General features: G+C 36.7%; 2 protein-coding genes across 8 annotated transcripts in view; one reads left to right on the forward strand and one right to left on the reverse strand.

Annotated features, from left to right (window-relative positions):
- Positions 1 to 2009, reverse strand: part of LOC106876138 (uncharacterized) — a 68293-nt gene extending 66284 nt beyond the window's left edge. Inside the window, exon 1 of one of the 2 annotated variants that reach the window (XM_014924559.3) lies at positions 1774 to 2009. In XM_014924559.3, the coding sequence (XP_014780045.2) occupies positions 1774 to 1893 (120 nt within the window). In that variant the 5' untranslated portion in view covers positions 1894 to 2009. Of the gene's footprint in view, positions 1 to 1765 lie in introns of both variants that reach the window. The other variant, XM_014924561.3, reaches the window with a different exon arrangement.
- Positions 2010 to 19421: 17412 nt separating this feature from the next.
- The window catches only part of LOC106876132 (polycomb group RING finger protein 1), a 30479-nt gene continuing 25221 nt past the window's right edge, over positions 19422 to 24679 (forward strand). The window contains exon 1 of one of the 6 annotated variants that reach the window (XM_014924550.3): positions 19422 to 19649. Coding sequence is in view for 1 of the 6 variants with exons in the window: in XM_014924548.3 (XP_014780034.1) it covers positions 19939 to 19947 (9 nt within the window). In the remaining 5 variants the exon portion in view is untranslated. Of the gene's footprint in view, positions 19650 to 19770; positions 19948 to 20016; positions 20122 to 20555; positions 20744 to 20770; positions 20917 to 21658; positions 22149 to 24679 lie in introns of those variants that run through there. The other 5 variants (XM_014924548.3, XM_052972738.2, XM_014924549.3 and 2 more) reach the window with 5 other exon arrangements.

Raw genomic sequence — 24679 nt, forward strand, 5'->3', positions numbered from 1 at the left:
AATAATAGAAATAGGAAACGGTGGGAGGTGAGGGGGCTACACAATGAGCAAAATAGAATTTAAAAAATATTATTGTTCAAGTCAATCAGTGCTCTTAGTTACATGTCGAAGCGTACATAACAATTAGCTTATTCGCAATTGCATTTTCTCCTAACAATTAAATCAAAATTGCTCTCTGCTTCGTAAAGGAAGTTAAGCGAGTGAGAGAATGGAGGCAGGAAGGGGAAATGGAAGGGGTATCTTTAAAAGAGTAGTCTACTATCAGGTGAGATTAAACAAACAAAAACATTCGTACAATTAAGTAAATTTAAAAGAGGCATGTATGTGTAGAGTGAGAGGTGTGTGTATATATATATATATATATATATATATATATATATATATTGAACGTAGACAGTCTTTAACAGTAAATGTTTGTACGTGCGTGTAAATTAATGATTTTACTCTCAAAGACAAGTCTAAATACAGAATATATACACACACATACATGTATGTATATATGATTTTTCTTCGAGTTTTTCAAACCTTTTGATACCAACAGACCTACGGCCGCCCTTAGTTTTATGAAACAAATTTCCTCTTTTAAATGGATCTAAATTAAAACCTTCCATCAAAATTCCATGTTGTATATTCTGCACACCAGTTTAATAATAGCCATAATTTTAATGAATTTTTTATTATTAAGATTGATTGAAACAAAAGCAATTTATTTCAACAGAAATATGGTAATAAAAGAGCTGTTCAAGCCAGTCGCTAACAAAGCGACGAGATATTTTTTGTTAAGAGAGTTCCTGGTGTTTGTAAATGTGATTGAATTTACATGTTTGTTGAGCTGTCGATAGATGTATGCATATATGTATGTATACACGCGCGCTCCTTCACAAACACAGTTGCAAGTGCAAATCCAAGAAATAGAGTTTACACATTTTTAGAAGGAATGATTGGTTATGTCGAAAGTCAGGGTTTCTCGCTATGTGCAATCCGTCTCGTGCCAAAAAGAAAATAAAAGCTTTATCGTCTAAAGGATTGCACACAGTGAGAAACTCGGAGTAACGACGGAGTGAATCTGCCGCTTCAAACTATTTTTGTCCAATTTACACATCCAAAAGCCTGGGTTTACCACTCAGTCATGTCAAGCCAGATGGTTAAACAGTAGCTGTGGGGTGATCCGCCCCGGATGACGCTTTTTTATGGGGGCATCACTAGTGTCTGCTGTATAAGCTTAAGCCTTTATAAGTTTATACTCTGGGAGAGAGAAGCAGCAAACTTAAGGGCTACCTCGAGTGGCACACAACCTGGTTAAGCCATTGTAGTTAAGAGGTTCGCTTAGCAATCCCGTGTTCTGTCCCACTGCATTGCATCTTGAGCGAGTGTCAGAAAAACATTCAACCATTTTTACTTTCATTCAGTGAGTACACAGTATAGTTTACTGAACAACTGGAATACTTATTGATAAAACCGACAAACGAACATATTTACTTACGCATGCATATATACGTAAGTAATAAGATACATACATACATACATACAAACAATATGTGAGTTTTGTGTATGTTACCCTCAATTATTTCGCTGATCTACTATGTGCCAACAAAATTTACTATATACTTTAGAAAATCGTATTTTGTCACCCTTCCAGCTTTGAAGAGAAAATATAGCATATATCCAAACTATTTCTATTTCTTGTTCAATCGGAAGCGAGAAAATGTATTAAGTTCTGTCTAGAACTGTATAGAAATATACTCTGTTTTAAGAATTAACGTACATATATACCTGGTCATTTCTAAACTCTTGAAGGAGTCTCTTCTTGTAAGCTGATTCCAAAAATTCCTGGTCCGCGTCAATAAATAAAAGAACACTGCTCTGATTAAACAGCAAAAGCCCTTTCATCATGACATTAAAACATTTCCGAATGAGATAAAACTATCGTCTGCCAATTTCGCCTAAATGTAGTACAAACACCGGTTTGTTTATAACTTCCGGTGTAGGCGGTGTTTTTTTAAAAAAGCAGTCGAGAATAAAAATTGTTAGAAAGCGTTAGCGTTTACATTGATTACAAAAATGCCATAAATTTCACCATTATTATAAATCTATTGTTTTCTGTTTCGTTATTTTCTCTTTTCATATTTTTAACTTTTATCCATCTGTCAAACTATTCTGTTCTTCAATTCGATAGAAATAGCTCGTGTTTCACTAACCAATGAGTTAGAATAAGATAGCAGGAATGTGTGTATAGTTTGTTTGAAATGGTGTATGGATTTTATATATTTTAAGAAAAAAGAGGTAGTTAGAATTTATGATTTTGGATATTCTAATGACCTAGGTTAGAAACTGGCTCTTTCTCTATTGGCAAAAAATCTTGAAATAAAACTGAACAATGTTCTTTTCTACTCTAGGCACAAGGCCAGAAATTTTGGAGGAGGGGGCAGTCGATTAGATCGACCCCAGTACATAACTGGTATTTAATTCATCGACCCTAAAAGGATGAAAAGCAAAGTCGACCTCAGCGGAATTTGAACTCAGAACGTAAAGACAGACAAAATACCGCTAAGCATTTCGCTCGGCATGCTAACGTTTCTGCCAGCTCGCCTCCTTATAAAACTGAATATTGACACACACACACACACACCAACATCATCAGCTTTTCATTTCCTGTTAGAGGCGGCTTTATGGTCAATGGAAGGAAAGTAAGTATAGAGGGTGACATCTTCTGCATAGGAATAGGCGTTGCTGGAGGTGATGACAAGAAAGTAATTGGTGTGTGCAGGATAGGACCAAAGCCTGAAGCACACCAGTTAACTTGATTTTTTTAACTATATCCCAATGGGTTTGATTTTCAATCATCATCAGGTGTCTTACCCTTAGATACAAACATTATATCAGACTGAAATTGAGCTAGGAGCCTTTATTTCTAAACTCATGGTAGTAACACATTTATATACTAGATCACATCTGCTAAAGACATTTTTTGACATTGACACAATCATCTAATATACTGCATTCCAGAATCTTAAATGGCTAGGAAGCTAAAGATCTCACTCACACAAGTGGATGGAAGTAGTTGTTTCATTCTGTCAGATTTCAGTTTGTACAGTGAGTGCTGATTGCATCACCGAAAGTAATAAAACCTGGCAAGTTTATGAAGATATTAAATAAATAATTTCATATTTCTACATAGAAGTACCCTCGCCAAGTCACATACTATCTAATAGTTGTTATATTCTAGAGTATAATGGCTTTGAAAATTATAGAAATAAGAAAATACCTAAAAATACATTAAAAAATTTAGCATCTGATTTTGTAGATTATTGTTCCCAACAGATTGCCTAGTCACACAATTCTGTTATCAACCTTTTTATATGTTACTTTTCAAGTGGATTAAAACATTATAGAAAGAAAAGCATTCAAATATTAAAATATACTGTGAAACTCAGTTGTCTAAACTAATTTATAATTGAGTGGTTGGCGTTAGGAAGGGCATCCAGCTGTAGAAACTCTGCCAAATTAGATTGGAGCCTGGTGTTGCCATCCGGTTTCACCAGTCCTCAGTCAAATCGTCCAACCCATGCTAGCATGGAAAGCGGACGTTAAACGATGATGATGATTGAGTGAGAAAGCAGTGACATGGGGGTATAAATATACAAAGCCCAATATACCGATCATGACTAACCATCTGATAAGGGCACACCAGGCACATGCATCACAACTGTATGTGCATGACATAGTGATCTCATATCAAGACAAAGAGTGCATGACCTTGCAGGTGAGGCTTAGTCAGAATTTACTTTAGATTGAGTAGCCCATCCCACTCGAAAGGTCCCCGAATAAGGTTTGTTTAAGGCTGATGAACAAAACACCTATGTTTCCAGAGATGAATTATTCAAACCCCAAAGAATTGCTCTCAGCACATGGCTATGATGCTCCCCATTTACTTCTGCTCATACATATCATCAGCCAACAAGGGACATACTCAACTGGTTAAGGTCAAACAACTGACATGCAAATCTGTGGTATTGAGCAGAATATTTGTTGTAACCCATCTTTTATACCAAGACAAAACATGTGCATGATAGCATTTCCAATCAGCTAAGATCAAAAACCATGATAGCCTTATTATTATTGTTGTTGTTGTTGTTGTGAGTTTTTCTTCTTCCTTCAATTTTGTTTCTATTTCTTGCCATGTGACTTCCTGATACCTAGCGCAATGAAACTCACTGATAGACCATTAAAATAAGGACATCAGATTGTTCATATTCAAAGTCAAATAAAGTTATCTTGCAAAAAAATATTTACATGGAAGGTTATCTCTCTCAAAGTAACAATGCTCTTCTCAATATGTATAACGTTTCAGTTTAAACAATCTTTTGGGCTTCTTGCAGGGATAGTAAGTTAGGAGTCATTCTCAAATAATTTTCAGTTCCTTTTTTTGATCATTTATAGTGCTCCTGCAATCACTGGTATTGTAACTGTCTTGAGATACTGCATTTTTTTCAATTTCAATGAGCTAATCTTTGTATTTTCTGAGCTTATCAAATTATTTTACCACAATATTATGATAACAAGGGATAATCATCATCATTGTCATCATTTAACATCCATTTCCCATGTTGGCATGTGTTGGACAGATTGACAGGAGCTAGCCAGCAAGAGCGCTATCTCAGCACCAATTGTCTGTTTTGGCAGGTTTTTACAGGTGGATGCCCTTCCTAATGTCAACCACTAGGGAATAAATGTTTGTCGATCGTATTTGAAAAAGATGTGTGGCTATTTTTTGTTGTTGTTATCATGGTGAAGGACGGAGTTCGAAATAAGTTACAATTCCTGGCAATTAGAATGAGGTATGTATATGAAAATGAAACCATTAAAGTGAAAGTATCTGTCATTACAGTATCGAAATGTGATTGTTTCAGTTTTGGTACTGAAATAGTTTTCTTTTACTGTCAGTGTTTCTCCTTCCTTTCTTTTTGTATTTGTTGCTGGATTGTTCGTAAAGGTTCATAAGAGAAAGTAGGAGTTGAAAGGATTTGTAAAGGTAGTAGAAAGAGGAAATTAGATTTTATTAGGGGGGGGGGGTTAATTTGTGTAGTTTTATGGATTTTATTCATAATGAGGAGTTATTTTGACTGAAAAAATGATGCTGTGACTTAACTTATTGTATTTAGAATATTAATTCCGATTCTTTAATTCAAGAAATTTGGAATTGTGTATATGTATGAATTTTAAACACACACACACACACACACACACAGAGAAAATCTGCCTTTTATAGATAAGATACATACAATCAAACATAGCAGATAATAGCTAACCTTTCGCTGCTGTTTGGACCTCGTTGTGTCCACCACTCTGATTGGTTGGTACTGGTGCAATTTGTCTCTTATTCTAATGCACCAATATGTAACCTAACTAATCACAGCCTCCAAATAAATCACGTGAGACAGCTGTTCACAATCCAATTTTGAGCCTACTGTTAGCTATAAAAACTCAAATTCTCCACATCTTGGGGTCTGTTGGTTCCAGACCTTCTAAGGTCTACGTACACAGCACTAGCAACACTGCCTTTGTTCAGGGAACACTTGTCTTCTACTGTGCCATTTTGGATTCCGGCATCTTTCATAAACTTGCTGCTATGTTTTCCAATGCTTCATGCTTTATTTCTGCAACTGCTTTTCTAGCATTTAACAAATCTACATCAGTTGGATGAAGGTACTCACTAGAAAAATAAATAATTTTCAGCTCATTGTTTTCACACTAAACACAGCCTTCTTTTCGCACATCTCCAGTATTCTTTTCCTAGTTTTGTATTACTTGAATGAAAATTGTAGATGTAATTGTTAGGTTGTTTCACATGAAATGTTATATTTGAAAGGTAATAATGGAATGTTTTAGAAGTGTTAGAGAACTGATTTATTTAATCAAAGTATGATCCATGTTCATTTATGATGTTTACCCAATCTATCTCTATGTCATATATTCCATCTTTTAAAAAAATTCATCTTTTGCTGTGATAAACTGTCCAAATGCTTCAATTATCTCTTCTCGATTTAAGAATGTTTTTATGCTTATGAAAAGTTCAAAATGCTTAAATAAGTGATGATCAGAAGGAGAGATATCAGGGGAATAGGGAGGATGTTGCAAAATCTCATAATTCAAGCTTTGCAACTTTTGGACCCAAGCTTGAGGAGTGTGAGGACATGCATTCATCATCATCATCATCATCATCATCGTTTAACGTCCGCTTTCCATGCTAGCATGGGTTGGACGATTTGACTGAGGACTGGTGAAACCGGATGGCAACACCAGGCTCCAGTCTGATTTGGCAGAGTTTCTACAGCTGGATGCCCTTCCTAACGCCAACCACTCGCTCGAAAATCCTACAGGAGCCAGTCAGGCGGTACTGGCAACGGCCACGCTCAAAATGGTGCATCTCATGTGCCACCCGCACGTGGATCAAAATTGAGCCATCTCTATTCACTAGTATGGGTAGCTTCTTTTTCAAATTCTCATGCATACAATCAATTTCCTGGTGATACAATGTTGCTGTTACCGTTTTTCCTTGTTGCAAAAATGAATAATGAATAACTCCCTTTGCAGACCACCATACAGTGACCACTAACTTCTTAGGGTGCAATGGTGGGTTTGGGTAGTGTTTAGGTGACTCTCCTGCATCTAATCACTGTCCTGTTCTCCTGCTGTTGTCAAAGAGTATCCATTTCTCATCACAAATAATGATTTGATGCAAAAATGGTCTTTTTCCAGTCAAGAAGGCAATAAGGAGCACACTTCGAGGCGCCTGTGCTTTTGAAACTCGTTCAGTTGATGTGGAACAAACCTATCTGTTTTCTTGACTTTTCCAATTTTTTTACAGGTGTCCAAAAACAGTTGTGCGAGATGTTTGGAGTTCTGATGAAAGTTTTCGAACCTTTGCTTTCGGATTTTGTTCAACCAAAGCATTTAATCCATCATGCCAAATAACTGATTTTAGCCTACCCCTTGGTTTATTTTTAAGGCTATCATCTCTTGAACAAGAGCTTTGGAACCATCTCTGAACAGTTCTGATGTCAACAACACCATTACCAAAGGCCCTCTTGATATTCTGTAGAGCTTCTGTGGCAGAAAATCACTCAACATAGTTTGGTTGTTATCATTTTCATAAGGTCTATGGGTACGAATTTTGTATACCAATATTGTTGGGAAAGAAAAAGAGTCAAGATTAAAATCAAAGTATACATAATTAAGTTTTTAAATGACTGAAATAACAAGTAATTAAAAATGCGACATTTCATATGAACCAACCTAATACTTTCATCAACTACTTTTTTTTTTTTTTTTTGGTCGATGCTATGAACTTTGTCATTTTGGAATGGGTAAAGTAAAGATTTGTACACTAAATTTGCAGCACTCTCTATACACAGCACCACACTTAAGCGAGAGAAGGAAAAAGAGAAAGTAAAACTGTTAACAGAGAAGGAAAAAGATTGATAATAACAATCCTATAATGAGGCTCGTTATAGTTCTGTGAATATATCATTGTTTTCTAAAGAGTTTATTTAAAATTGGACAAAATGTCATTGGACAAAAAAATCCTCAGACAAAAAGATGCTGGACCAGAAGATGTAGATGAAAAGATGTTTGATGAAATGACAATGGACGAAGACATAGCACCATGGATACAGACAGATCTGATGCCATCACTTGATACACATAATGGAAGAGAAGTAAAGATAGAGCAATAAAGGGTAATGGTGGAAGAGAAGCAGAGTATAAATGTTGTATTCAGATATGTAAATAAAAAAGACTATTAAAGAAATAAATAAAACTTTTGTCAGCTGTTACAATAGATCATGGAATTTTAATCACTGAGACGGAATTTATAAATTTGAATTGTAATGAATAGTATTTTTATCAATTATATGTCACAGTAACAAATGTTGCAGAGATAAGTTATCCATGAATCAATGCTGTGACCCAGTTTTCATTCTCCGTTATAGCCTCTTTTCTCTACTCACATTGAAAAAAGCATGAATGTGACTCCCACATTCCTTTCAAAATTTCTATTCTTTACCCTTAGACTAGTGATAAAGTAGTTTCCTACCCATTCCAGTTCATGGATCACTGATACAGTCCAAGATAAATAGTGGACCATCATACGAAAAGAGCTTCTTTTTTTTCATGAATGAATATACTGTATATATGAAAATATTTAATACATTTTAACACATATTTTCTGAGAAAAAAAGAAGACAAAATTCTATTTTGGTGATTATATTCAAAAGAAAACATGACAAACTGACATGTTATTTTTTATTAAACATTACTAATCTGGGAACTTTTTGATATCACTTCATATATATTCACTACAAAATTGGTTAGATGTTTTCTGACTTCTTGGTTATCTGTCTTGATATCATATTGTTCATTCAACTTCCTTGTGGCTTCTTTACCAACAAGATGCATCATTTCTTTTGAAAAGAGTTACAAAACCTGTTCTGCAAAAGCATTAGACTTCTTGATTTGAGCTACTTTGTATGCATTAATAGAGAGAGCATGCATACTATTGCTTCCTTTCATAAAACATTCCTTTTGAGTGAAGGTGTTACTCCTTCAGCAGTCGCACACCGCTCTGCTGCCACCACCGCCATTACTCAGTTTCCGTTTTGATGCTCAAAATAATCATGATTTTTTTTTCCATTTTGGCAAGTTCAGATAACACTATTCTAGATGCTTAACTGATTTCATAGAACAATTTTGCAAAGCTTTATAGCAAATCTCACATTATGGAACAATGTCTGCTTTCTTGCTAAATAAATTTGAATTTGACATATTCTTCAGAATATTTGCATTTAACATGTCTTCTTGTTATTACCAATGTTTTAGATCTTTGTAACAAAGCTGTTTCTTGAAAAAAATGACAGAAGTAATCTAGGTTTCACATCTGTGTGTTTGTGTGTGTGTGTGTGTGTGTGTATGTGTGTGTGTGTGTGCATGCCTGTATGTATATACATATGTGTATGTATGTATGTATGTATGTATGTATGTATGTATATCCATGTGTTGCTTGTTCCAACAAAAGTTGTAATTTATGAGTTGTACTGTTCTCATTTCTCCTATCAACAAATCATCAGTTCACTTTATGATTTCAAAGGTACATGAAATAAGAAATTCCTTACTTGAAAACAGTTAAGGGTTAGAGACAGGAAGGGCATCTAGCTGTAAAATGATGCCTCATATAATTGAAAGGAAACAATTCATCCCTTTAAGAGGAACAATCAGCCCTGAATACTGGTAAGAGATGTGAGGAGGGAATGGTAGGGAGGTGTAGGTGGATACATTTGTCAAAGCCCTGACTGTTATATAAATAATATAAAATGTTTGCTTTCTCTGTATCTGAAAGTATTGTTGCTTATAATTTGACACATGTAGCAGAGAAACACTTGATGAATACAAGATTTTGGAATTACTGACCAACTTTAAACTTAAAAAGAGATCCCAACTCACTTTTTAATGCTGGAAGGAAAAGCCAGAAAGGCTATGACAGAAATAAATATTACCACTTGAAATGCTGATTATGGAATGTAACAACTCTACCAGAAATTAAATGGACATTTTTCAGAGAATTCAAACCAAGTAACATTTATCACATGAATTGCTTGAATATTCACAGACAAATGACATAATAGTGACCACCTCATCCAGTCTGATCATCTTGTTGCAAGACTTAAAGATCACAAAATAATTTCACTGGAACCTGTACTTATATATAGGGTACTATAGAATGAATTTATTGCTGGAAAATGAGCAATTAATGAAAGCTGGGGAGAGTGTAATAGTTAGTAATAGAGGAGGTCAGGGAGAGAGGAGAGAGAGTGAGAGAGAAAGAGAGAGAGAGAGAGAGAAGGAATTTTAGAGGTATGAGGATGGTACAATGCAGTCTTTTTATACAATGGCATAGTGAAAGGATGAGAATGGTTGATATAGTTCCTAATACATAGGCCTAATAAAGGGTGAAAGAGTCATAGAGAGTAGATGGATGAATGCAGTTTCGTATATATAGGCCTAGAGGAGGAAAGTGGATCAACGGAGGTAGAAGTGTAAAGTGAGGGGTAGCAAGATGTGCAATGTATGCTTGGCAGAATACAAAGTATTTCAGCTTCTAAACACTACTTTTATATCAGAGTACATTGCATATTGTACATCAGTAAAGTCCTTTGTCATCTCTTCCATTCTAAAAACCTACTTGTTTGAAAGTTCATGTTATGTTCATTTTCTGCAGACCTCACTTGCAGCTAGAATACACATCTTGCAGATCTTACTTGCATTGTGTGCATACATTTATGCTGATTTCATCTGTATCTTGTGTATATGTGCATACAAACCTCACATTTTGCACACATAACATGTAGCTCTGACAGCTCCAACTTGTACCTGGCACATACATACATGATATTTTATTCCAGTCCCTTTGGTGACAAGGCATCTTTTCTTTTCAATGCTGTTAGTAATTTTGCCGCTAGTTTTAGCTAGGTGTTGTTTTATATCAATGCTATTCTTTTTTCAAAGGCATCAATAATACTGCAGTTGATATACTCTCTATCATATTCATTTGAATATACTTCATACTTCTGCTTTTGTAGAGATTGCAGATGATCAGGTGCAAGATTAAGTGCTTTCATGTGTGGTGTGATGGAGGAAAAAGACAACAAGAAGCAAAAGGACAGAATGAAACGTTGGACCTTACCTTGTCGACCGCAGCGGAGTACACAATCGCTCTTGATCAAAACACATCTTTCTCGTAAGCTGTCTGTTTTCTGACTGCCCCCACGTGCTAGCCTTCAACACGTGTGGCCGACTTTCGGTCTGACCCTTCCGGTTTGGCTTCACTTCCGTTTGCCTCATCTCTCTCCACCAACAACACACAGCTCATCACAGCCCATAACACCACATCATGTTTCCAGATGGTTTTCTTCACTGATTTTTCAGTTTATGCCTCTTCCTTCTTCAGCTGGATCAAGCTTTCACCATGGTAGTTTAACACCATCTGTGTGTCTTTTACTAGTGTTCTTATTCCACATCTATTTATATACAATGGGTGGTATGCCTTATATATACATTCATTCAATTGGCACAGTTCTCAGCATATCTGTATTTGATGATCACTAACTACTACAAACTAACTGCCCATCTAAATGTGAATATGTGAACATTGCCCTTATTTTGGTAGCTTCCTGTTTGTCCAATGTACATCATCAAAGTACATAGAACAGAATCCAAGCAGTACACTCAGCCTTTGGGAAGCTCTCCAGTAGAGTCTTTGGGAGCAGTAGTCTTACCATGCATACCAAAATGTTGGTGTACAATACTATAGTTGTGTCTACTCTGCTGTATGGGTGTGAAACATGGATCTGTACTGCCATGACCTGAAAAAGCTTGAAAAATTCCATCAAAAGAAACTCAGGTCTATCTTGAACATTGAATGGGAAGACAATGTTACCAACATTGATGTACCAAAGAGAGTGGACCAAATTAGCATGGAGGTTATAATCATTAAGCACCATCTCAGATAGGCAGGTCATGTGGCTTGCATGGGGGAAAACAGGCTTCCAAAGATATTCCTATTTGGGGAACTGAACAATGGGAGATGCTTTTGTGGACATCTCTTGCAATGCTACAAAGACTAATTGAAGGGCACTCTGAAGAGTACTGTTATAGCCCAAAATTCCTGTGAAATTACAGCCAACCATTGCATTGTTTGGCGCAATTTGACCAAGGCAGGAATATCTTGTTTTGAAGAAAACAAGAACAGATATCAGAATGATATGACAACATAGGAAAGACAGAACAACCCAACCCCAACCAGTTCTTACAATCCAATCCAATGCAATTCTTGTAATAGGCTGTTTAGAGCAGGAATTGGGCTTATTAGCTATCAGAAAGCCCATCATCCCCAACAGCACAAATGCCCCCCACCCTTCACCCTCTGGACTGAAATGTACTAAATACTTGGAAACAAGTCCTTGCTTCTTCCACTGCTGCTGCCACTGACTACACTCTGCCCATCTAGAGGTGACTAAGCATGGTAGAAGCTACTATTCCTTACATACGCATACATATTGACTGTTTGTTAATCACATCTTGCTCTGTATTGCTTATGTTATTTCTCTGTAGGGTAAATAATAACCATTTTCAGGCTATTTCTCAAACACACATACAAATGTATCAGCATATATTTATCAATACATAACATACAGTGCACACAATGGTAATTTTCCTTTGTAAGCTATTATATTTGTAATTTTGAATTTATTAGAATTCTAAATTTGTAGCCAGTTATGCCATACAATCCAGAATTTAAGTTATGTCACTACACTACAAATTTTGTTGGCCAACCAACATCCTTCATTCTGGTATGGTGATTTCTATTGGGATGTTATATAACCTGGTTTTTAAAAAGAAAATCTAGGCAAATCTAGGCAATTTGGAAGATTTTCTCATCCAGTGCATGCACACTCTTCTTGTTGACACTTCTTTTGGACAGTAATTTCCATACACAATGTATTTCTCTAATATATTCTTTTATTCTCTTACTTGTTTTAGTCATTTGACTGCAGCCATGCCAGAGCACCACCTTAAGAGATTTTAGTTGAAGAAATCGATCCCAGGACTTATTCTTTGTAAGTCTAGTACTTATTTTATCAGTCTATTTTGCCAAACTGCTAAGTTATGGGGATATAAACACACCAACATCAGTTGTCAAGCAACGAGAGAAACACATACAAAAAAACAAAGGGCTTCTTTCAGTTTCTGTGAACCAAATCCACTTACAAGGCTTTGGTCAGCTTGAGGTTATAGTAGAAGGCTTTTGCCCAAAGTGCTATGCAGTAGCACTGAACCCAGAATGATGTGGTTGGGAAGCAAGCTTTGTACCACACAGCTACACCTTTGTCTATATTAAAGACAATGTCATCATGAAACTGAAACACTAAACAATTTGTTCTGAATTACTGAATATTTTGCCTTTTGCTGTATATATCTGGCAATGTGTAATGATTGTTCTTTGCACATGTACAGAATTTGACCAGTTGATAGTTTAAATACTATTTTCTATTGTTCTTCTTCAGGAAACTTCTTTTCTATGTATCTGTCCTATAAGTGTGATTAAATAATTTTGATACTGGAATTTTCTTCTTGTCATTTTATTTTCATTCTTATCACCATTAATCATGCTTAATGAAAAATAAAGCATGTGGCCAGCATTAGAGGTCTTCTCAGTCTAGATCAACTCTGCATCTCCATTGCACTCAAGAGTGGAAGCTGACGTCTGTAGGGGATGGAGATACCACTGTGGTAGGCCCCTCGACCCCACAGGTCTTCACAGTCTGTCTTGCTGCTTTAATGCTGGTCACTTTGCACGTCACACCGAGCTAAACCTAATCATTAAGCGGGCCCTGGCTCGGATTAATATCCCCTCAGTTCTGGAGCTATTGGAGTTATCCAGAAGTGAGGGAAAGAGACCAGATGGTCTTACCCTCTGCCCTTGGGTTAGAGGTAGGTGCCTCATTTGGGATGCCACAGTCTACGACTCCTTTGCTCCCTCCCACATTCAGGATGCTGCAGTTAATAGGAGGGTCACTGCTTTCATAGCTGAACAGAAGAAAACCCTGAAGTATCGGAATCTAACAGGGAACTACCTCTTCCAACCTGTGGAGTTTGAGATGTTCAGGGAGACTGGGCCACTAACCATGAAGTTCTTATCAACGTTGGCAGTTTGCCTCACCGAGGTGTCAAGTGATGCCCGAGAAGGCACTTGGCTTTCCCAACGCCTTAGCCTCGCCATCGCCCGTGGCAATGCTGCGAGCGTGCTAAGGTGGCGAGTTGGCAGAAACGGGTGAAATGCTGAGTGGTATTTCATCTGTCTTTATGCTCTCATTTCAAAATCCGCCGAGGTCGACTTTCATCCTTTCAGGGTCGATAAATTAAGTACCAGTTGCGTACTGGGGTCGATCTAATCGACTGGCCCCCTCTCCCAAAATTTCGGGCCTTGTGCCTAGAGTAGAAATGAATGCTGCGAGCGTGCTGGCTTGCTTCAGTAGGTTCCGTTAAACCTTGTGGTGTGCGACCAGTTTCTGTGATGAAAAAAAATTCTCCATAAATGGTTTCAATACAGTTTTAACAGAAAGATTTGGAAAAAATAGATGAAAGTTCTCCTGTCACTTAACCAATCAAAGAAAACCCATGTTCTTGACAGTATAAACCAATATCTCTGATAAAATTTTTCCGGCAATTCAGTTATGAAAACTTCTAATTATTTAAAGACTCAAAATATTTTTTTTGTGTATTTTTTTTTTTATTGGCAAAACGTAAGGATTATGGAACAATTATTATTTTGAAAACCTTATAGCTTTATTGTTTCCAGTTTGCTTGTATTTGTTTTTCTTTTAAGCAAAACTTAAATCAGTGCTTATTATTATTTAAAACCTTAATCTTCGTAACGATTAATAATTTCAATAAACCTTTCGCGGTGGACATTGGAATTAGACACTGAGGAAAAATGGCTGTAACTTTTTAATTTTTTAATTTTGACGATTTTCGTTTTCGATAATGTGTTCTATATGTCACGGTCATGCAATTCCCCCTAAAAAAAATTTTGGACCTCATCCCTCCCCCACCCCCCACACACGGGGTGATTAAAAAAATTTTTTTTTGGCGATTTTCATTTTTGACATTGTGTTCTACATGTCCAGGTCGTACAAATAGCCTTCTCGCAACTTAGATGTGAAAGTGAACGGCTTACATTTATATTGAAACAGAAAAAGGATTATAGGAAAGTTGGTTATACATCATTAGATGTATACCTGACTTTCCTATATAAATTAAGGAATATAACGGAACGCTGAACTCCAGACTATCAACTTAAACAACATTTATTCAGGTGGTAAATATATACATCTTTAGCTCTTGTTGTTACAGCTTCTGTGTGTGTGAGTATAGTTGTTGGGACGTTGTTATGTAGATGTAAGCGAGCTGTCGAGTGTAAGTCCGAAAGATGGAGAGTGACAGCTAAACACGTAAAGAGACTGTCTCCAGGTTGGAATGCTAGAGACACTGCTTGACACGTCCATGCTCTATTGCTGGCCAGCAAGAAAGAGAATGAATTGAGCGGGAACGCTTGCTTGTTTAATTCCACGCATGCATGAGACTACACATGTGCACAGCGTTACTACAGGGCTCCCTTGCCAGTGCGAGAAATGCACGATAATATTAAATCTGTTAGAACGCCTGAGGCAGGATGGCCACTGAAAACCACCCACAAGATGTAGCACAAAACACACACAAAGAAAAATTAAAGAAATGAAATGTACACTCGTGTGATACATGCATGCAATGTATAAATGAAATGACAATGACAAAACAACCGTGATGACAACTGTCCAGGAAACTGGAATCACGCGATGTAAAAGTCTGATTGTATGTTTTTACTGAAAGGAAAGAAAATGTATGAGTGCACAAGTGTGTGTGTGAGAAAAAACACAGAACATAGTAAAAGTGTCTGTAGAGAAAAAATCCAGTTCGTACAAGAGTTACACAAGTTGATTTTGAATGTCCGTACTCAGGAAGTTGTGGTCAAGGAGCAGAGCTATAGTTGAGCTTCGGAATGCTAGTTGTGACTGGTTACCCGGTACGGAATATTCAATGAAAGTTACACAAGGAAAATTTGGTCTGTTGATCGTGAGTGGAAACATCCACTCTAACAGAGTCGACAAAACCAAGTGTGTTGATATGGTGTGTCCCTGGTGGTGGGGTTGTTGGCGCACGACATTGTGGTAGACAGTACATTGATGGTGAAGACGTCGGCGCAGGAACTGTAATATAGCTGTGTTCTGTATGTGTGGTGGTAATGATGTTGACAGTGGTAATGATCTGTTGAAACTGGGCGACGTTGGGGGGAATGCTTGTAGTTGGTAGTAGTAATTGTTGCCATCAAGGTGGTAATCTTGGTTGAAACGAAGCTGGTGGCGAAAAGGCTGTTTGGTGATGAGTGTTTGAAGTGGTGCGCTTTTACAGACAATCGACAGACAAATCTCTGTACAACCATTAGCGAAAACCTCGAAGAAAAATTTTCTTAACCCAAGATGAAAAAACGACCGTGCGAATTCAAAAGGAGAAATGGTGACGAATGGAAAAACAGAGGACTCCTTTTATTTAAACGTGTCACACGGTCGAACACCAAAATATATATCAAAGATGATATACAAGTAATTATGTTATACTACGGTAACATAGATTTCGTAAATACCAGTAATGAGACGATAGAAAAGACAACCATATGAAATGAATAACAAGAGTTATTGTGTGGCATAAAAGATGTATGTGTATGTGAGAGTGTGAATGCGACATATAAGAACATAATAAAAAACAGGCCGTCTATATGTGTGTGAGATATCACAGCAGTTAAAAAGTCAGTACACGTGAGAGTTTTATACCAAGTTCTTTGAGTACACAATTGGAAAGTCGCAGGCTGTAATTCTTGTCTGTTTATCGTGAGTGGAAACATCCACTCTAACAGAGGCGAGAATAAAAACAGCGCTTGTTGAGTCGTGTTGACTATGGTTGGAGATTTTGGTGGCGTAGTAAGTCGTGTTGGTCATGACGATGATGCTGGTTAGTAGTTCAGTCTCCATGGCCACATTTGTTATTTAGTTGGGTTCACCAGTTATAAGTTGGTAGTCCAGAGTCCATGCTGCGTTTGTTTCTTCATCGAATCACCACTTTATAAGAAAGTGGGTTATTTCAGCTCAGCGGGCTGCGTGTTCGAATCACGTCGGGGGTCACCAATTGTTGGGATGACCGTGCGAACTCAAAAAGGAGAAATGGTGACGAATGGAAAAACAGAGGACTCCTTTTATTTAAACGTGTCACACAGTCGAACACACAAAATAATATATCGATGATGATATACATGATATATTATACTACGATAACAGATGACCAGTAATGAAAGACCACAACCGTATAAGATGAATAACAGAAATATTTATTATGGCGTTAAAGATGTATGTCTGTGTGTGAGTGTGAATGCGACATAGAAGAACATAATCAAAGACAGGCCGTCGTACAAAGAAAAGTATGTGAGTGATACATGTATGTGTATGTGAGTTATTACAGCAGAGAGAAAGAGAGTCAATAACACGTGAGCATTTGTACCAGTTCTTTAGTACACAATAGTATGAGTCTGTATGTGAAGTGAGTTGAGGCTGTGTGTGGCAGTGCTGATCACTAGTTGTGATGTTGTGGCATCGATGCCGGGCCGTGATTCTTGTTATACAGATGTTCGTCGCTGGCTGAAATTCTTGTCTGTTTATTTATCGTGGTGAAGCTAAGTCACCTAACAGAATCGAAGAGAGAGATGTGCCGCGGTGGTTTGGATTGGTGTACATAGAAAGTCGTGTAGACGCTGGTGGGGATTGATGCTGGTTAGTAGTCGTAGACTCGTGTTGCTGATGTGGAGACAGCGGTGGTCATCGTTGGCTGGACGAAGCTGTTGAAGTGGTCGCTGGCTGATTGTTGCTGCTGCTGTCGTGTGGTACACGGAACAGTCTCTAAGAGAAACTGAACCGAGACAAATTTGCTGGGTATGAGTTGCTCTATTTAAGGCGTTAAGGGGGCTCCCAGACGGGAGTAGAAAAACACTATCACGTGACCTTATTAAGGGTTGTGATTGGTCAGTTTGCTTTCTGGCGGGAACAGTTCGAAGAAGTTGCCGATTCGAATAATGATCAGTCACGTGATGACAAGGAGATGTTCTCCGCTATGCTCGCGTTTATTTATATTTAAATGAGAAGAATGGCGATAGCAGTTTTGTATCTAATGGCGATAGGTAGTTTTGTATGTAATGGCGATCGAGGTGTTAGTTTCACTACACTAGCCTCGCACCAGTCGGTTTGTCGAAGGCAAACAGACGAAATAAAAAAAAATGTAGTGAAAAAGACTGATAGAACGGTTGGTCTATTACTGGCATTTAGTCACCATTTTTGGAAAAGTTATGTGAACTTTTCACGTTGGGCTGTACAGACCAGAAGGGCTGTATGAACGAATCACGTCGGGGTCACCAGTATAGGAAAGTTGGTTATACATCATTAGATGTATACCTGACTTTCCTATATAAATTAAGGAATATAATGGAACGCTGAACTCCAGACTATCAACTTAAACAACACTTTATTTAGGTGGTGAATATATACATCTTTAGCTCTTGTTGTTACAGCTTCTGTGTGTGTGAGTATAGTTGTTGGGACGTTGTTATGTAGATGTAAGCGAGCTGTCGAGTGTAAGTCCGAAAGATGGAGAGTGACAGCTAAACACCTAAAGAGACTGTCTCCAGGTTGGAATGTTAGAGACACTGCTTGACACGTCCATGCTCTATTGCTGGCCAGCAAGAAAGAGAATGAATTGAGCGGGAACGCTTGCTTGTTTAATTCCACGCATGTGTGAGACTACGCATGCACACGGCGTTACTACAGGATTATATGTGGAGTCCCCACCACGAAACTTGATATGCTAGAAATAACAGCTAAACGCGGACAATCCAAATCTTGCATTGGTCCAGATGGACTATATGTAAATAAATATGAAGGAAAAAATGCGCTTTGGCAAACGGGGTTAGGGTTAGGTTTTGAGTTAGGGTAAACCTAACCCTAGCCCTAACCCTAACCCTAACCAGATTTGGCTGTTATTTCTAGCATGTAAATAACCTGCTTGGTGAGGGGGGGGGAATTGAAATTTTTCAAACAATTTTTTTTCAGAATCGGAATCTCCATAGCCTAACACGTGGGATTCCGTAAAAAAACAAATAAATAAGGGGGGAAAGGTTCAGATTACATATAGTCCATCTGGACCTGCGGGTTAGGGTTAGGTTTACCCTAACCCTAACCCGCAGGTCCAGATGGACCTAACCCTAACCCCGACCCTAACCCTAACCCCGACCCTAACCCTAACCCCGACCCTAACCCTAACCCTAACCCCGACCCTAACCCTAACCCCGTTTGCCAAAGCGCATTTTTTCCTTCATATTTATTTACATATAGTCCATCTGGACCAATGCAAGATTTGGATTGTCTGCGTTTAGCTGTTATTTCTAGCATATCAAGTTTCGTGGTGGGGACTCCACATATGATCCTTTTTCTGTTTCAATATAAATGTAAGCCGTTCATTTTCACATCTAAGTTGCGAGAAGGCTATTCGTACGACCTGGACATGTAGAACACAATGTCAAAAATGAAAATCGCCAGAAAAAAAAAAAAAAATCACCCCACCCGTGTGTGTATGTGGGGGGGGGGGGGGTCAAACAATTTTTTTTAGGGGGAATCGCATGACCGTGACATATAGAACACATTATCGAAAACGAAAATCGTCAAAATTAAAAAATAAAAAAGTTACAGCCATTTTCCCTCAGTGTCTAATTCCTTTCGTAATCTGATAACGAATCTAAATGTAACGAATTCGGAAATTTACCCCTTTTACCACCTGTGGATCAAAGAGCTGAGATCAACTGGTATCTACTCATACGAAAAATATCGGATAACAAAAGATTATCTATATAAATTACCACACATGGAAAGCCTAAATTCGTTATTATTTTCCTATTTCATACGGTAAATAAAACCTTGATATTTTGGATATTAGTTCAATATTTCCATATTACTACGTTAGTGTTCCCATTTAAAAAAATAATTGTTAAATGAATAGTGTAGGTAACTAACTATGTCCGGAATATTATTTACACAGAACGTATTTTCCCTCATAGCCGCCTTGCAAGTTATTTAACTTAACTCCGTGCGAGTTGGAAAATATGGAGATAGTCAGATAAAGTATATTAATAGTTTTCCTGAAACTGTGTCATGGCGTATTTATGACTTCTGTAATTTTATATTCAGAATCATCATGGAGGAGGTGAATATGGATTATAAATATTCCTAACATATACAAGAGTATCCTTCCTTACTTAATGCTGTCTTAGCTACCCACGCATGTATACACAACAACCACTAAGATACATACACACACACGCACACAAATATATGTATGTATGCATGTACGTTTGTATAAAATGATAGGGGAAAAAAGGTTATGTATATTCACTTATATATTGTTTCTGTTTATTATTTCTCACTTCCCACATATTTCTATTGGTATTGTAAACCCTTTTTATTCAGCTTGTTTATACACAATTTTGGTTATTCATTTTCTCCCCTTTCGATCGCTACACTTCGTATTGTAATAATTCGGTCGTGTTAATTACAGTACCAAAACACAAGATGCTTATAAACAGCAGTGAAACTAACAAATCGCGATTTTAATGCTGCTGAAATTGTAAACTAATAAATTATATTCACAAATTTCAGAGTCAATGTTCCATTGAATCATGCTTGCTCTGTTTCGCATTTATATACTAACTATAAAGAGGCATTTACGACTTATATTTTCTGAAATATAGGCTCCCTCTCCCTACCCTCTCACTCTCTCTCTCTCTCTCTCTCTCTCTCTCACACACACACACACACACACACACACAATTTAAGTGAATAAAGTTACTTAGCTTCCGGCTTTTTATATAAATTTTATTTCGATCGAATTATGGATTTGTTTTCGTTTCTCGAATTGTAAAAATATAGAAAACAATACAGTTGTTTCATTTCATCAATCTATCAAGCTTCGTCTGAAGCTCGAGGAATTTCATGACAAGCAAGTGCGTCTAAGTGTTAACGTCTTATTATTTTGTTGGACAGTATAATCGTTTAAGCATTGGGTAAAATACTTGGTGGCATTTCATCTTTCAGGAAAGTTGATAAAATACAATACCATTCAAGTACTGGAGTCGGTGTAATTGAATACAACCCAACCCTAGATGTTCAGTTTTGAGTTAAGTTGGTAATCATTTCATTTGCCTGGAAATCGTAAGGTTTATGGATTGTTATTTGTTATTATCTAAACACAGGCATGCCTGGAACCGATAAGTCGGTTTCGTTTTCCTGGTTGAAGCCACTTTTACTAAACCTATGTCAAGAAAAGCAAAAACATAATTCTCAATCCCTCTTCTATTTGTACTTTAAAAAAAAAAGTATAATGGGCATTCCAGTCTTTACAGTTTTAAGTAGAAAAATTTCAAAACAATATTAGACAGTCCGATTTATTTTTGTTTTCATATACACTAAAAATACGAGTCGTGCTTATGTACAAAGAAATTTCAACACCACTACAGCTTTCCAACCGTGACTATCTCTTCCCTTAGTCCTAAACTCGAGCCTTAAACCCCTAAAACCAACCCAAACCCTAAACTTAACTTCAACCCACTGACCCTAACTCCTAACCAATAATATGTAAAAATTGTACTAAATTATGTTGATATTGAATCAGTCTGTTTAGTATTTATTTTGAAAAATCTGTTTCGGACTATAAAATTCAGGATTCTTGTTATAATTTAATGCAGTTGTCCTCGACCACTTTTTGCCTGTGCACCCCCCTTCAATTTTTATTTTATTCTACTGGACCCCACAGCTATTTGGTGTTTAAAAATATCTTATTATATTTTTATATTCTTATATATAAATATTATTAGGAAATGCATAAAAAAATTGTTTAAACATTTTGTGTATTGCAGAAGTATAACCAAATTATTGCACATAAACTTTAACAACAAAATCTTATATAGACCTCCGAGGGACATATGGACCGTGGCTGAGAACTACTGATTTAATGCAAAGAAATAATTGTTTCTAATTTAGGCACATGGTCAGCAATTTTTGAGACAGTAGTTGATTGCATCAACTGTAAATCAACTGCAGTATTTAACTGGTACTATATTTTATCAACTTCAGGTAGATGAAAAGCAAAATTAATCTCGGGCAAGATTTGAACTCAGAATGTACAGAGCTAGAAGAAAAACTGCAAAACATTTATTCTAATGCTCTAACAATTCTGTCAGCCTGCTACCTTATATAAAGAAATAATAGTTTCTAATTTAGGTACAAGACAGTTTTAGGGAGAGGGGTTTAGTTTAGACTGTTGACTGCAGTATTTGATTGATACTTCATTTTATTAACACTGGAGGGATGAAAAGCAAAGTCGACCTCTATAGGCTTTGAATTCTGAAGGTAAAGAGCTGGAAAAAGCAGCCAAATATCTTATTTTTCAAAACTAATGATTCTACCAGCTCATTGCTTTTTTAATACAAAGTAATAATGATATACTATATTTGAAAATGTAATGACCATCCAAAATCTAATGATAGATACTTATGTGGTTAAGAAAAGATACTATTAGTTCAATAATTAATATGCTAACTTTTTGTGCCTACTCAAGTCCAATATTGTAGATTACCTTCCTGATTCTCACATCACTGTATAGGAAAGTGTTGATGCAAGTGCTTAGCTGAGGAAGTCTAATAAGATCAAGCTATATCTGGAGTTATCTCCCATACCTGCTGAAATGATTAAAATATCATTCATTGAGCTGGTTTCTCCTCCTTATTGCACAAATATTTCTAAGTGGGTTTTGTTAATGCATGCTGTATTATGTTAGTATAATTTCTTTCACATAATTTCTTTCTAGCTTTCACAAATCCTCTTCATTCAATGCCCATATTTTAGTAAAATACAATATCACACTTTATATTGAGGCTAATCTTCATTCAGAGAATTACTTTGTTGCCAGCAGAACTCCCTAAACATTTTTTACTTTAATCTTATTCTGACTATTATACTTTCAGAGCTTCCACCTCAACTATTAATTAAATCACCTAGGTAGTAGAAGTTGTCAGCTACTTGTATGGAGCTTTTCAAACATTTGAAAGAATTTGATGTTCTTACTGTTAATTACTTCTGAACGCCATGTGTGAAGTTTATATTAAGTACACTGTGTGGAAATTCCTACCTACTTCTTTTCTGCATATCAAGCATAGTCACTTCCCAGATGGCAGCAGCCTTATCTTCTGAGCTAGCTGCTAAATAAAACTTTTATCTTTGATAGGTTTACTTTGAGGACTCTATTCAATGCTTTACTTCTACAGTTGAAATTTCTATCTTTAACAAATTCAGCTATATGAATTTGGTTATTAGTATACATGAGCTCTCACAGATAATGAGTCTTAGACTCTTCTAGTATACATGAGTTCTCACAGATAATGAGTCTTAGACTCTTCTGTTATGATAAGCAGGAAGAAGTTAAGGACTGAGCACTGATGGACACTAACTTGCATGCTGAATTTTTGCTGAAGTCATTGCTAACTTTCATTTTGCTAATGGCATTTCTATACTTGGTCTCCATGGCTCTCAAGGCATTTAACAACATTTAGTTTCCTTGGTGATCACTCAACTACAGAGCATGGTACCCTGTCAAAAGCTTTCTCTAGATTAACAAATTCCAAGTATAATGGCTTGCTCTTAACTTTTCTTTTCTCACTGGCATTTCATCTAAGCTAAGATGAACAGCATTTCATCTAAGCTAATTTTTCTAATACATACGTCTATAACTCTTTCAGTTATTTTCATAATCAGGTCCATCACTTTGATACCTCTGCAGTTGTTTCTTTCTGAAGCAATTCATTTACTCTTGTAACAGTTAATGAAGATACCATTCTACCAGGCATTATATATAACACCTCCCAGTATTATCTGATTGACTGTGCAAGTGACTAGTGCATACTCTACTTTACCAGTTATTTATAGCATCTCAGTAGCTATCCCTGATGAACAGCTGCTTTCCTTACTTTTATATGATTAACAGTACTTTTGATCGTGCATCTGTCAACATCAGTAGCTAATCTACTTGGATAGTCTCTCTTTCTGAGACATTCTCTACGTCCAGCAGCCTCTAGTTGTAATAGTTTCAGTCCTCTTTCAACAGAATTCTGATTTAAGCATCCCATATAATCCTTCATAACTTTTTTATTTTTTAAAATTTCTGTGAATTTGTTTTCTACACACTGGAATTCATGCGATTATGAAAGAAAAGAGATTTTTATTTTTGTGTGTGATTTAAGGACAATTTAGCTGTTATTTTTAGCTCAACTCACGACTGTCTGATACCTACCTTATTTCTTTGTCATTCTGATATGTAATGATGTTTTTCAATGTTTTCTCCCCATAAACACGTTTAATGGAAAGATGATGCACTCAAGAGCGGTCCATTGCTGGGATTTAAGCAAAAAGTTTGGACTGTCCGTATTTTAAAATCTGATTTTAAAATAAAATTTGACAAAGAGTGGAACTTTTAGAGTCTATATGTAGAACACAAGTTTGCAAAGATTTTCTGAAAATTCCAAAAAATAACAAAGTTATGAGGAGTTATATGGGGCGGTTGAAACAGAATTCTGTCCCTCTTTCTTCTTAGCCTCACTGATATCATTCCCAAAACACTTTTCCTTGATGATGTCATGCTACACACAGCTATACTATCTAGCACATCTCAATTCTGCTTCACTTGTTCAGAACATTGGTATATCACTCTCTTTCTGCTTCTCTCCATGCTGCATACACTTGACATCCAGTATCTCTTCTAACTAACTGGTGTTGTTCACTGCTCCCACTCTTTTATTCCATCTTTCCAGACTTGTCTATTAGCTTTTATGAGTCTATCTACTGTACCATTCCTTACCATGTCACCTTATGTCTGGTTGGTACCTTGC

The sequence above is a fragment of the Octopus bimaculoides genome, chromosome 14 (genome assembly GCF_046866305.1).
Source record: "Octopus bimaculoides isolate indiv1 chromosome 14, ASM4686630v1, whole genome shotgun sequence".
Lineage (NCBI taxonomy): Eukaryota > Metazoa > Mollusca > Cephalopoda > Octopoda > Octopodidae > Octopus > Octopus bimaculoides.